The following is a 15,522-nucleotide window of genomic DNA, read 5'->3' as shown; positions in this document are numbered from 1 at the left end:
ATTGGACCACCTTAAAACTCTGCTTGCTGCAGCACAGCGCAGAGAGAGAGAGGTGCTGGAAAAACAATCCTCTGTTTCGATCAAACGAGTCCGTAAGTCTGTTCAGAACACAGACGCTGAGACTTGGGATAGAGAAATCACAGGGACCCCCGATCCCAACTCTCAGCCACTTCCTTTAAGACCGTTAATTAAGACCGAAACTGCTGTTGATAACAGTGAAGAAATTCACACCACTGTGCAAACAGTCCCCTGTCCCCTGCTGAATTGGCAAAACTAAAGCAAAAATACTCCAGACATCCCGAGGAGTCAGAAACGGAATACGTGTGGCGAGTCTCCCTTACAGGGGAGTCGGACCCAAGGGTCTCGCCTGACTTGGGAGCTGATAGACTGGTCTTTTGACCTCAAAACGTGACAGTATGAAACATGCTGATGTGATAATACCACTTCTAGAAGCTGTACAACTTCCATCGGCAGTAGCAATTACGCATTGCAGATGCAAGGTAACACGGACAGGGAAATGGGGAACAAATTAGCTGATCATGAGGCCGAGCGGGCTGCGGAACAAGGGGAGGTATTAACTTTGATTCCTGAGAAACCTTTGCCACTACGTGAGTCAGTTAAAGATGACGAAAAAGATCAGAAATTAATTAATGACTTAAAGGCAGAGATTAGCTCATCAGGATGGGCAATGTTAAAAGGCAAGAGAATAGCAATTCCCTTTAAGATATTATGGAAATTGATAAAACCAGAACATGACAAAACCCATTGGGGAACTGAAGGTTTGTAGGATTCCCTCACTAAACAGATAGTGGCCAGGAACTTATTCCAAACTATGAAAAATGTAGTTGGAAGGTGTGAAATATGTTTAAAAAATAACCCAAAAGTAGAAAATCGTGTCAAATTTGGATATATTGACAAGGGAAACATTCCAGGTCAAAACTGGCAAATAGATTTTTCAGAGCTCCCCAGAACAGGGGGGTTTAGGTATTTGTTAGTCTGAACCGATACCTATTCTGGATGGCCTGAAGCCTTCCCGTGTAGAACAAAGCTCGAGAAGTAACAAAGGCTCTGTTAAGAGAAATCGTTCCCAGATTTGGAGTACCAGACGTGATCTCCTCTGACAGAGGGTCACACTTCGTGTCACAGATAGTTCAGCAAGTCAGTAAATTTTCAGAGATTGACTGGAAATTACATACAGCTTCCTGCCCGCAAGCTAGTGGACAGGTGGAAAAGATGAATCGTGACAAAAACACAGCTAAGCAAAACCTGCGAAGAAACCAACTTGAAATGGGATCAAGCCCTCCCGATTGCGTTAGTAAGACTTGGAGCTAAACCACGAACTAAAGAGAAACTGAGTCCTTTTGAAATCTTACACGGGAGACCGTATCAAACCAGATATTTAGGGCAAGATCTCACCCAAGTGGGGGAAATTAGTTTGCAGCAATATCTAATACTATGAGGGCAACAATTGCAAGAAGTCAATAAACTAGTGCTGTCTACACGAGCGTGGGGTCTAGATTCTCCACTACATCCTTTGAACCCAGGGGATTGGGTCTGTGTTAAAAATGTTTCAGGTGATCCTCTGAAGGAAAATGGAGCGGTCCTTTTCAAGTTCTGCTCACGACCTACACTGCAATTAAACTTGAGAAACACGCTGCGTGGATCCAGTATTCAAGAATCAAGAAAGCACCTGGTGGACCATGGAAATCCCAGCTCACAGGACCAACATCTGTAAGACTGATCCAAAATTAATACTGCTGTGTTTTGGTTTAGGATGGGTAGCTGCCTGCACTCCCTGCTGGCCCTTGAACAAAATAGACTAATTCGTTTCCGGTCTCCAGTGGAAGTGGAAAGAGCCAAAAGATACACGTACATCCTACTTGTGATGTTTATACTTGTGCAGACATTTCGTTCCCTCCGAATTGTTCTCTGTGGAGACCCCCAAACAGGATAATTCCAAAGCACCATGGCAGGGATTAGATTTTGCATTGTGTACTAACTTGAGGAAATTTACTGTTGCATCGAACGGCCCTCTAAACGTAGGGCTTTAAACTAGATTCGAATGGAGAGGGGGCTAGTATTAAGAATGATAAAGATATGCTGGAAGTACCTGAAGAACAGAAGAAGGGAATTCCAGCCGCTCCAGCCAGGAAGTCAGGTTCACCTGGGGCCCAACTTAAATGCCTTTATGCCAATGCGCGCAGCATGGGGAATAAGCAAGAGGAGTTAGAAGTGTGTGCGTGCCTGTTGGGATATGATCTTATTGGCATCACGGAGACGTGGTGGGATGAATCCTATGACTGGAGGAATCTGCGGCTGATACCCGGGATAGTAAGAGCCTAACGAAGTGGTCAAAAACTCTGGGATCTGTCTGGGAGGAGTCTGAGGTGGATCCTGGAGCAGGGAGCTTCCCCTAAAGATGAAAAATCTTGTTTGGTATCTACCATGGAAGAGTCTGGGGCTGCTACACAGGACAGCAATAGTTTAAAAAAGAGGACAAAGACTCTGGGATCTGCCTGGGAGGAGTCTCAGGTAGACACTGGATCAGACAGCTTCCCTAAAGCTGAAAAATCTCTTTTGGTAGCTTCCCTGGAACAGTCTGGGGCTGCTACCCATGATATAAAGAGCTTAAAGAAGAAGTCAAAACCACCGGGATCTGCCAGGGAGGAGTCTCAGGTGGATACTGGAGCAGGGAGCTTCCTGGAAAGCTGACAAATTTTCTTGGGTAGCTTCCCTGGAGGAGTCTGGGGCTGCAACCCAGGATACCAATAGTCTAGAGAAGAGGTCAGAAACTCTGGGATCTGCCTGGGAGGAGTCTCGGGTGGATCCTGGAGCAGACAGCTTCCCCTAAAAGTGACAAATCTTATCAGGTAGCTTTCCTGGAGGAATCTGTGGCTGATACCCGGGATAGTAAGAGCCCAAAGAAGTGGTCAAAAACTTTGGGATCTGTCTGGGAGGAGTCTGAGGTGGATCCTGGAGCAGACAGCTTCCTCTAAAGATGCAAAATCTTGTTTGATATCTTCCCTGGTGGACTCTGGGGCTGCTACACAGGACACCAAGTGTCAAAAGAAGAGGTCAAAAGCTGTGGGATCTGCCTGGGAGGAGTCTCAGGTGGATCCTGGAGCAGGGAGCTTCCTGGAAAGCTGACAAATTTTCTTGGGTAGCTTCCCTGGAGGAATCTGGGGATGATACCCAGGACACCAAGAGTCTAAGGAAGAGGTCTGAAACTCTGGGATCTGCCTGGGAGGAGTCTCGGGTGGATCCTAGAGCAGACAGCTTCCCCGAAAGCTGAAAAATCCTATCTGGTAGCCTACCTGGAGAAGTTTGGGGCTGATACCCAGGACACCAATAGTCTAAAGAAGAGGTCAAAAACTCCGGGATCAGCCTAGGAGGAGTCTCTGGGTGCTACTGGAGCAGAGAGCTTCCCCTAAAGATGAAAAATCTTGTTTGGTAGCTTCCCTGGAGGAGTCTGGGGCTACTACACAGGATACCAAGAGTCTAAAGAAGAAGACAAAAGCTCTGGAATCTGCCTTGTAGAAGACTCGGTTGGATCCTGGAGAAGACAGATCCCTCTAAAGCTGAAAACTGCTATCGAGTAGCTTCCCTGGAGAAATCTGGGGCTGCTACCCGGGATACCAAGAGTGTAAAGAAGTGGTCAAAAACTCTGGGATCTGCCTGGGAGGAGTCTCAGGTGGATCCTGGAGCAGACAGCTTCCCCTAAAGCTGAAAAATGCTATCAGGTAAGTTCCCTGGAGCAGTCTGGGGCTGCTCATCGGGATACCAAGAGCCTAAAGAAGAGGTCAAAAACTCTGGGATCTGCCTGAGAGGAGTCTCGGGTACGTACTGGAACAGACAGTTTCCCATAAAGATGAAAAATCTTGTCAGGTAGCTTCCCGGGAGCGGTCTGGGGCTGCTACCCAGGATATAAAGAGCTTAAAGAAGAAGTCAAAACCACCGGGATCTGCCAGGGAGGAGTCTCAGGTGGATACTGGAGCAGGGAGCTTCCTGGAAAGCTGACAAATTTTCTTGGGTAGCTTCCCTGGAGGAGTCTGGGGCTGCAACCCAGGATACCAATAGTCTAAGGAAGAGGTCAGAAGCTCTGGGATCTGCCTGGGAGGAGTCTCGGGTGGATCCTGGAGCAGACAGATTCCCCTAAAAGTGAAAAATCTTGTCAGGTAGCTTCCCTGGAGGAATCTGCGGCTGATTCCCAGGATAGTAAGAGCCTAAAGAAGTGGTCAAAAACTCTAGGATCTGCCTGGGAGGAGTCTCAGGTGGATCCTGGAGCAGACAGCTTCCCCGAAAGCTGAAAAATCCTATCTGGTAGCCTACCTGGAGAAGTTTGGAGCTGATACCCAGGACACCAATAGTCTAAAGAAGAGGTCATAAACTCCGGGATCAGCCTAGGAGGAGTTTCTGGGTGCTACTGGAGCAGAGAGCTTCCCCTAAAGATGAAAAATCTTGTTTGGTAGCTTCCCTGGAGGAGTCTGGGGCTGCTACACAGGATACCAAGAGTCTAAAGAAGAAGACAAAAGCTCTGGAATCTGCCTTGTAGAAGACTCGGTTGGATCCTGGAGAAGACAGATCCCTCTAAAGCTGAAAACTGCTATCGAGTAGCTTCCCTGGAGAAATCTGGGGCTGCTACCCAGGATACCAAGAGTGTAAAGAAGTGGTCAAAAACTCTGGGATCTGCCTGGGAGGAGTCTCAGGTAGATGCTGGATCTGACCTCTTCCCCTAAAGCTGAAAAATCTCTTTTGGTAGCTTCCCTGGAGCAGTCTGGGGCTGCTACCCAGGATATAAAGAGCTTAAAGAAGTGGTCAAAACCACCGGGATCTGCCAGGGAGGAGTCTCGGGTGGATCCTAGAGCAGACAGCTTCCCCTAAAAGTGAAAAATCTTATCAGGTAGCTTCCCTGGAGAAATCTGGGGCTGCTACCAGGGATACCACGAGTCTAAAGAAGAGATCAACAACTCCAGGATCTACTTGGGAGGAGTCTTGAGTGAATACTGTAGCAGACAACTTCCTAAAACCAGAAAAATCTTGTTTAGTAACTTCCCTGAAGGAGTCTGGGACTGGAAATGGGATATAAGCTTTTTAAAGCAGAGATCAAATGTCACTGGGAAATGCTTTGGAGAAGTCTGGGTCGGATCCTGGAGCAGCTCCTGCAGAGGATCCTAGAGAGATCAAAAACTCTGGGATCTGCCTGGGAGGATTCTCGATCAGATCCTTGAGCAAATGGCTTCCACTAGAGATGAAAAATCCTCTCGGGTAGCTTCCCTAAAGGAGTCTGAGGCTGCTACCCAGGATGTAAAGAGCTTAAAGCAGTGGTCAAAAACACTGGGATCTGCCAGAGAGAAGCCAAAGATGGATACTGGAGCTGGGAGCTTCCTGGAACGCTAACAAATTTTCTTGGGTAGCTTCCCTGTAGGAGTCTGGGGCTGCAACGCAGGATATCAAGAGTCTAAGGAAGAGGTCAGAAACTCTGGGATCTGTCTGGGAGGAGTCTCGGGTGGATCCTGGAGCAGACAGCTTCCCCTAAAGATGAAATATCTTGTTTGCTATCTTCCCTGGAGGAGTCTGGGGCTGCCACGGAGGACATCAAGAGTCTAAAGAAGAGGTCAACAACTCTGGGATCTACCCGGGAGGAGTCTTGGGTGAATACTGGAGCAGACAACTTCCTAAAACACGTGGTGGTGAAAACATGGAAAATCTGTGGACTGGAGCAAGAATTGCAGTGTTTTAAATACACACCCCATAGATGACATTAGGGATGAGATGATTATTTCTTTTTTCACACAGTTTTACGGATGTGAAACCTTTCACTTTTACTGCTCAGGTAGTTCTACTACTAGAAACTGAAAAGGTTAATGCTCTTAAGAAAAGGTAATAACAAGATATAACAGTTATGAACTAGATATGAAAGTAACTGTGCAAGAGACAAAATGCTTTTCAAAACCTCCAAGTATTTCTGTGGTGGGTTGACAGGAGTGACAGTGGGGAGGGAAAAGAGAGAGTTGTGGGAAATGTGAATGTGTGTGTGGAAACCAAACATTTAGATTTCAAGTGTCAACACTTAACACCACTTCCTTTAGAGCAGAAATTATAGAATTACTGGCTTTTTTAGAAACTTTGCCAATACAAGAACTGGCTTTGATGGCATCATGCAAAGTAGTATGTACTAAGGCTGCAGCTTCTGGATTGTTTGATGTCCTTACCCTTTTACAAAGGAGACTGGTCTCCCTGTTCTTTCAGGGTACTAGGACATGCAGCTAGGACACCTTACCATTTCAGTTGAGGGTTTGCATTTTGCCTGTTGGCACTACACAGTTCTTGTACTACTGAAGAAAAATCTGTGTGTGCCCCCACCTCTAAATGGAATCAGTTTCCCATTACTGCAGATTTCAAGACCAGTGCCAAAGCTACAAGACAACACCCTATCAGACAGATAATGCAGATAACAGATACACAGGGATACTCTTCTAACTCTTGAAAAAAAGCATCAAAAGATGTAAATTAGTAGGGCTGTCCTTTTATGAGTATCCCATAACTTATTTTTATAAGCCTACAAAATGCAGCAAGAAAAAAATTAAGTCTAAAGTGTAGTTCTCCAATACACTCAGCAATTCTGCAAATATTGGACTGAAGTGCATCAGCTACGTCATGGATTTTAGTTCCTCACGACTGTGAGCAATCACGGAGTAGACATGTAGACTGACTGCTCTGCAAGAAGATGTATTTAGCTGTCCCAGACCATGAAAAGGTGTCCAGTCTCCTCCTGACAGCAAAACAGATGCAGACACTACCGGTTTCCTAGCTCCCTGTAATTACAGGAAAAGTATTTCCCTGATATATTTTGAGGAACAAGACCACATCTCGCACTACAAAGGATTCTTTAAAAGATTTAAAAACTTCACCCGTTCATAGTTGTTGCTGTCTTTCTGATTGTCACATTGTTCTTGCCAATAGCACCCAAGTGTGAAAACCCCTGAGGCAGGGGAAAAAAAGATTTTTGCCATTGAATGTGGCCTGTTAAAATATTCCCTCCATTTCCTGATAGTGTTGAGTATGGTATCCCTCAAAATACCTCGAAGTACGTTACAGTGCTTATTTATCCTGGTACGTACAGGGTCATTAGCACTTCTCTTCTTCCTGTTGTCTTTTTTGGAACAGCCATTGATTTTGCACTCGTAACGTGATGCAGGTGACAAAGCATTCTCTTCTTCAGCATCTCCATCCAGGGGCAGCTACTGGCCTTTGTTCAACCCCATCCCTGAGACACAGTGGCTGCTGAATGGAAACATCTGGTTTAGTTACTTCTTGCAGTTTTATGAACTGTACTGTTAAATGGAAAGTGAGTGCACGTAATCTGTACCACTGTGTATACATACAGAAGTGTCTGTATCCCCTTCCTTTCCCTTTCCTCAGCAGGAGGCCGTCGGTGCATTCATTTTCGTCACACTAGTGTGGCATACTGAATGAAATACAACCACTGGCTGAAGGCCTGTAGGCTCTTCTCATTTTCATTTTCAAGTTTTACCAAGAAACAGGACAAACCCTGAACTTTGGAACGGAAGAATTCAGCCATTGCTCTGTACCAGAACAATGTTAATTTGTGTTTGATGTTCTGGCTTGATCATGGTGGCTTAAAACCCTTAATTATCTCAGTACAGACGGCACCCATCCTTATGCAGTAACGGTCCTCACTGAGCAAGGTGGTGAAGGAATTCTCGTGCTGATACTGGAGGAGAAAGTAGAACTCATTGTTTAATGCTGCTTATATACTAGACTTAAAATGAGTGTCATGCTGCATGTACAGACCTGTCTTTTTTTCTAGCTTATGGATATTGTGCGCAAAGGGAGTAGAAAGGACGACTTAGAAGGCCGTCCCTCATTTACACCTTTGCTCTTCAGTCTGGCTAGAGTCCAGCCTTTTTACAGCCTTCTGAATATGCCGTGGAATGACTGACTGCGTGGTGATACTCACCCTTGTCCAACTCTGTAATAGCCAGGTGCACAGCCACAAAGGTAACCACCTTCAGTGTTGGGACAACCGTAATTGCAGGGGTTCTTGGAAGAAGAACACTCATTCACATCATGGCATGCACTGGAGAATTGGTCAGATGAAAATCCAGATGGGCAGGCACACTCGTAGCTTCCAAGTGCGTTGTAGCAAGAAGCAGAACCACACACGTGAGGGCTGGAGCATTCATTTTCATCTAGTAAGCAAACAAAAGTATACTGGTATCTTCTAATCTGATAGACATCAGCCAAGCATGACGTAGCCAACAAATCAGCGTATCTGTAAGTCTCAGGGCTCTGCTACATCCTTGACCTCATTATCCCATAGAGACTTGGTTTCTGATGAAAAATCCCATTGGCAAAGGTCCCAAACACACATCGCTGGGCTGTAAAGGTACTTTAGGATACTGTTTCTGTTAACCTTATTTGACTTAATGCTCCCCCTTCCTTCAAAGTATGTCTCCTGTTTTGCTTAGGGTTCCTCTTTCCCCTGGCAGGGTGCACTCCTACCATATAAGGTCCACAGTGGAGAAATGAGCTGGGAACTCCAGCCATACTCCAACCATGACAGTGTTCCTGGGCATCTAGCAATGGGGCAAACTTAGTACTTGCTTGTAGTGGAAACCTGCAGGCTCTGGGACAGGAAAGAATCTGAACAGCCAACCACAATGGAAGAGAAAAGGAAGTATTGTCTTCACCTACTTGTTGAATAAGATGCAGAGAAAATGACTTCTCCAGTCAGTACGAGTGATTTGGTTTGAGGTTGTTTTCTTGTTACCTTACGTCACTGATTTATGTTCAGAGTAATAAGTGTATGGAAGGAAGGGGAGAGAGGAAAAAAAAGATTTGTGTCTGCATACCCTTTGTCCTCCCTGTTCTTGTCCTGGCCTGGCACTTGTCACTATAAACACTGTGACACCTCTGTTGTTTAAATGTATTCTCTGCTGTCCACCTTACCAACACATTGATTCCACTGGTAATGCTGAATACATCCTTGTGGGCATCCACATCTGTATCCACCCAGGATGTTTTGACAGCCATGCTGGCACCTGTGGTTTCCATCACATTCATCCACATCTTTGCAATTGGGAGAGAAGTAGAACATGAAAGAACACACGATTACACGTGTTGCCAAACACGTTACTCACTTTGATCATAATCATTGAAACACCAGTATTTATGAGAGAGGAATACTGCTGCAAGATTCTGTTTAGACTGTATAATTTGTATCTGTGAAAATTGTAGAGAGATTCTCTTTAGACTGCATGAAAATGAAAAAGAAGAAACAACCAGACTTTTAGATGCAGATACCTATGTGAAGTCGAAATGGCAGCCTGGAAACTGTTGCCAAGCGTTCAGCTAAAAAGTAACTTTTTTCTCTAATTTATGTGACAATTACTTAGGCAGTATATTCTTACATACAATTATGCTTAAAATCATGCAAATACATTCCTATTTCTTTTTGGTATTTACTTTTACTATGGCTGCTGCTCTGTTTTATCTGTCTTTGACATCATAGGATTCACTAGACACAGAAGTAAGGACTTGCACCATAACAAATTTGACCTCCTCTAGTTACCGTCACAGTTTAACCCAGTTGAATCCAGAGAAAATCCCCTTTGACATTCACAGGTAAAACTTCCAGGAGTGTTCTGGCAAATTCCTTTTGATCCACAAAGCGATGGCTGAGAACCACATTCATTGTTATCTTAAAAATGCAGAGGAAAGAGAAGGTGCTTGATACACCTTCTGGCACCATTTTAGACATGTTCAGATAACATTTCTTGAAAGACTGAAATGCACAGAGGTTTATGTTGAAAACGTAGCTTTTCAAATTTAAACGTCAGATAAGCTGACGACTCACGCAGAGCTATGAGAAATTAATAAATTGCAAGTGCGAGTTGTAATTCAGTTGAGCGCAAAGACCAGGTATGTAATTTGCTGAGGGTGGAAAAATGCTGCACTTCCGTATTAGCTGAACTACAACAGTTTCAGTGGGCAAGATTCATACACGTGCTTAAGATCTAAAGACATCTGTATCTATTACAAAAGAAAAGGCAATCTGGTTTTGTTTAACTACGTTTTAAATCAGATCTTAATACTTCACCCCTTTGTCTCCATGTGGTTATACTTAGAATATAATAACATGTATTATGTATGTACAACTGTTGTTCTTATAGAAAAACTGATGCAAGACAACAAATGTTTTTCTTACCAATACAAGCTGCGTGATGTTGCGTAAAACCGGGTGGACATTTGCATGTGAAGCCTCCAAGGGCGTTGACACAGAGAAACTGTGTCTTTTGGTTTGACATTCATCAAGATCTGAAAGTAAGAGATGTTGTTGTCTTAAGAAAAGTCAACAAAACAGAGGGATATTTAGTCTAACTTGGTCAAACTAACACCCTTCAAAACTATTTCCTTTTATGTCAAGATGCAACAAAATTAACAGTTACTGTGTATAACTTTCTTTACCTTTACATGTCTTTCCATCTTCTGGAAGGATGTAGCCCTGAGGACATGAGCACTGGTAGCTCCCTTCTGAGTTCTTGCAGACAAAATTGCATGGCTTAGGAGACTGGGAGCACTCATCAAGATCTAAAGAGAGAAACTGTTAAGTATCTCTTGTACTGATTTCTTTCTCTGGCTTTGAAGGGTGTTTTCTTAACAGCACTATATTTAAGAGAAAAAGGTCTGTAGAAAAAGTCCCCAACTCACATTTGTTCAGAGTTCCTATTTCTTTCTCTATGGATGCGTTGCTGTGGAGTTTCGATGGTGTTGCCTCTAGAGTAACAAAGAGAGTGTCTTGAAAGAGTAGAGAGTACGAGAGTAAGAGTGGCATTTATATTTTCACCTAAGGACCAAGCATTTATTTTTGGGCATACTATGGTATACTTCCATGTGTCAACCAACAGGAAAGTGGGAAAATGTAGACCACGAAGTAATGATCTGGTTTGTCAATCAGAAAGGTTATACAACTGCAACCGAAACGCTTCTACTTTAACAATACAAAAATAGAAGTGTGTATTAGGAAAAGAAAGAGATAAAAGAGAGAAAGGGAAAAAACTGCTTTGATACAAAGGTTTACAGAGGTTGATACGTCATCATGTATCAATTAAAAAAACAACTGAGGATTAAGAGGCTGAATCTTACCAACACAAGATGTGCTGCTTATGTCAGTGGTACAGCCAACTTTGCAAAGGCTTCGGAAGGAGCCCACGGTGTTACTGCACTGTCCATTTCTACATTCATCGATGTCTGTACAGAAAATATTAACTATGTCACCTTTCAGTTTTAAATTTGACTTTTTTCTTCTCTTCCATTTTTGCAGTTCCTCATCATCATGCTTCTGATAGGAACTTTATCCTTTCTTTCTCTTCAAAAATGGATCTGAGCTCCAAGTCAAACATCCTTCAAACTTTCATTATTGTTTTCTCTATCAAAACCTTCCTGCTATTTCACTGGGTGATCCGGTTCCAGTTCTGCTCACTCAGAACACAAAACTCATAGAAGTGAATTTTCTTACGAGCAGTTAGACAACGTCAAAAAATTTTCACCACAATTTAAAAACATCTGTTAGCTCCTGCCTCCTGTGTGGCAATAGTAACTGCAGAGCATTCGGTGAGACTGTTAGAACAACTCTTGTTGCCTTTGCCATGTATGCAACTACTCAGCGTGTGAGAGCGTTGGAATCATTTCTAGCTCTTGGTTACTGGTTGGTACCTCCTGTTTTAGATCCCAACCCTGAAAATTCTGGACAGTTGTGAGTATTCTGGTTGCAGCTACTGTACAAATGTGGTTTTAATTTCTAATCTCTCAGCAGCATTTGAAAAATCAAACCCGGTTGTTTTGCAGGACATTCTTCGAAGGAACGTCAAAGAGAATTCTGCGTTTTCTTAAATGTGTGGGCATATTCTTTTCCCTTTTTCTGCCTCTTTTCATCGCTGCAAATACCTCTTCCATCTGTAATATAGCCTGGTCCATGTGGGCAGAGTTTCTCATGCTGAGTGGTTCCAGGGAGCGGACAGAGCTCACACTGGTTACCCCAGGCCTGGCCTCCATCACAGCAGCACTCAGATTTAGTGACAAGATTCCGGCTGCTTGAAGCCATCTGACACATGGTCTGCAAAACTTCAGCCAAGCAAAACCCTTGGCGATTATCTGTAAGGAAGAACTGGAGAGATGGAGAAGGAGTAGGAGATAAACGTGATCCATCGAGCATGGGATATATTATTCTGGCTGTCAACGCATGCAAGCACCAGAAGATTATTAGCAACCAGTCTGTGAAGTCTATTTTGACTTAGCCTTTCCGATTTGTTGTGTCTTCTGATAATCCGTTGGCATTCCAAGTGGATTCCAGACATCGCTAACTTTCAGTACCTGCATGAGTTGGATACCAGTTTTACTTCTAGGGAAGTTGTGCCCTGGGGCATACCTGGTGAGCTTGACTGAGAGTAAAACAGGCTTCGAGCCAAACCGAGCTTCCACGTAAGCTGCCTGTGCTTGGCTTGCATTTGAACGGTTTACTTGGAGCGGAGTTGGAAGTTTGTTTTACTGGCCAAAGGAGCATGTCTGATCCTCTGTAATTATCCTGATGTGGTTTAAATGCCAAAATCCTTAGCACTTAGAAGTACCTATGCAACTCAGTACTTTTTCAGAGGCGGTCCTGGTTTCTGTTGGAGGGGAAAAAAAAAAAAAAAAAAAGATTTTTATGGCCTTACGGTTGATCTGTCCCTTTCTAATTCTATTTTCCTTACTTTTTAAACCTTTTGGTTAATACGTGTTCATCATGAAAGAGGAGCAAAACTTCAGTTATTAAGTTCCTTTGAACAGGCAGCTGAGGAGAGCAGAGATCCCAGCTTTCAGTGCTAATAGAAATGCTAAATTTTGCAGAGATGGTACCTTCCAAATAGGCCATGTCACCTGTCTTACCTGTTAGTTAAAATGGAGACATTGTCAACTACGCTCTGACAGACGCTTATGTTTTTAAGTGAAAGATTTTATTTATTTCCTCTTCAAGCTGAAAGTGAAAATCCTTCAGATCGCTCAGACAGAGTGTTTGTATCAACACCCAGCTGACCTTCTCTTTTGCATTACGAGGAGCAGAATCTGCTTACTTACTTTAAGTGCCCAGTAACTTCCTGTTTACATCAAACAAGCTGTCCTCACCGAAAGTGTCGGTTGTGTGAGACAGCATGTTTGCTGTAGTGATTTGCAACACTCAGCAGATTTCTGTTCTCCTAGATAGGTATATTGTGCAGGTCTTTCTGCACACTATGATTTGAAGAACATAGAATGCTTTGTCCCCAGTCTGAGATGTGGAATAACTTTCAGTGTGAACGGAATATAAAGGTTTGCACAATGTATTTAAAATAATGTAATTCAAGACTTAATGTTTGTGCTTTAATTCTGAAGAAATGCTTTGTTTCTGCCAGACTCATCTTTCATTGTAATATCTGACCCAGGAAGCCCTAAAGGAAAAGCAGCACTGAGCAAACTAACCCAAAGCGTAATTTTCAGAAAATAATAAGAAAATTGTACATTAAATACTAGAAAGCAACAAGGAGCTCCAAGCAGGGTATTTCCTTGGCATTAATGACTGGCTGGGGTTAACAGTCTGCGGCATCCTCTGCCCATCTGGTCTTAATCCTTAGGAAATACCCTGCACTTCCAATGTTATTGCTCTGCCATGAAGTCAGCACGCTACTGATGACAATTTACAGGGAGCTGGTTTTATTCTACTTACAAAAGATATTATACAAGTGGTTTTGATACAAGAAGACTAATAAATACACAGTTTCAGTATTGTAAAACACCCTGAAGTATCTGCACTTGAACACTGATGGTGAAAAAGTAAGGCTTTTCAGTTCTATTCAATTTCTAAAACCAGAACAATTAATTTTATAGTGCAAACGACAAGTCTGAACACACCAAAAAGAAAATATAGGTTGACGAATATAAAACCCTTCATCAGCATTTAATGTGAAGGTCTGCCTCAAAACTTTTGAATATATCTTGCAATTTTTTGAATTGAAGGTACAGAAAATTCAGATACCTAGTTGCAGTACTGTGGTGCTTAAGATCCTATTCTGAATATGCAAACACTTTTTTTGCTCTGCATCCCAGTTTTGGATCTACCTGAGCTAACTAAATTCTGCTTCTTCTTTAAAAATACCTCTTTTTGTCTGGATGGTGTTGCTCAGTACCATATTTATGTCCTGTGGAATTTAGACACTTCTATGTGAGGCCCCTGACTGGTAGACTCAGCTGACATTCTCTAGATGCTCTTTATTCCTGTCATTATTTACTATCGTATCACTGGTGAATTAATAAGGATCATTATTTAATTTCTGTAGATATGAGAGTTGTTACATACCCAGAAGCCTAATTTACGCTCTGCATCTTTTATATTTTAAGGTAAGATGAAATGTGTACCAAAGGGGCACTTACCAAGACACCCAATGCCTGAGGGACTTGACAGGAATCCTTCACTACATTCCCATCTGTAGCTCCCAATAACGTTCATGCAACAACCATTTTCACAGATACCTGGCTTGGTGCGGCATTCATTTTCATCTTTACAAAAGTATAATAAAAATAATCAAGCAAATTGTGACAAGAAAATATATCAGACTCATAGAATGCATTAATTATTCAGTGTAATATTTGCAAAATTGGAAAATCTACAACTGATTAAGTCCGAAAAGGACTTTCCTAGTAACACGATCCTATTCCATTCCTTATGGACTGCGCCCTGAGACGAAAGCTTTAATCTTGTGGGTTCTTTGCAACGTATAAGAAGCGGCAGAAAACACTTGCAGCAGAGCAACATTTGGATTATGCTTTGGCCAGCTCAGAGTGAAGGAAGTCGTGGGAAAAGTCTAGAAGTCAGTCATTACCTTTGCCCACCTTCTGGTCCTCTCTTGGTTCACAGCCAACTGGACATGTGCATTCACAGAAACCGCAAGTGTTGCTACAACGAACAGCACGCAGCAAGGGATACTGAGCACACTTGTTCATATCTGCACAGAAAGGAACAAAGTGATCATTCTCCACTAAGTTTTAAAACAACCACCAAGAAGGTTTTCTTAGACCTGTGCTTCTCTTGTCAGCTAAAAAGTATCAGAAATGTAATCATTCAAACCAGAAACTTGTGATTGTTTGGTTTTGAGTAGCCAGAGAAAACTGAACAAAGCTCTGCTGAAAAATAGTAAACCTCAAGTATGGAACTACTGGAGCTTAGAATGACAAGTTGGGACAGGCTTATTTCAGATTTTTATGATATGACAATTTTTTAATGTATTTTTGTGTTATGAGAGATATCAGCTTTTTTTCCAACTCTAAAAAAAAAAGAATTCTTGCTTCAGAAAGCAAACTAATTATGATTCATAAACCACAAAATTTGTAGGAAGCATCCTGATCAACATCCAATGACAGCAGAATGGTTACACACAAATCCCACACTATGAAAATAAGAGGTACTTGTATCACCCTCACAGTGGATTA

The 15,522-nt window shown here is 42.8% G+C and overlaps 1 protein-coding gene and 1 pseudogene across 1 annotated transcript; both read right to left on the bottom strand.

Moving 5' to 3' along the window:
• LOC104380307 (eukaryotic translation initiation factor 2D-like) overlaps nt 1-15,522 on the bottom strand; it is a 777,252-nt pseudogene that overhangs the window by 380,971 nt on the left and 380,759 nt on the right.
• LOC147526461 (fibrillin-1-like) lies at nt 7,242-10,917 on the bottom strand. The gene is made up of 6 exons (XM_086629168.1): nt 10,902-10,917; nt 10,735-10,800; nt 9,596-9,724; nt 8,974-9,093; nt 7,982-8,213; nt 7,242-7,281 (listed from the first exon to the last, which is right to left on the bottom strand). Exons 1-6 carry the CDS (start codon nt 10,915-10,917, stop codon nt 7,242-7,244), a joined length of 603 nt encoding a protein of 200 aa, XP_086485294.1.

Source organism: Tauraco erythrolophus, chromosome Z, assembly GCF_009769465.1.
Source record: "Tauraco erythrolophus isolate bTauEry1 chromosome Z, bTauEry1.pri, whole genome shotgun sequence".
NCBI lineage: Eukaryota > Metazoa > Chordata > Aves > Musophagiformes > Musophagidae > Tauraco > Tauraco erythrolophus.
Note: the sequence above shows the minus strand (reverse complement) of the source record. Positions and strands in the feature narration are given on the sequence as shown.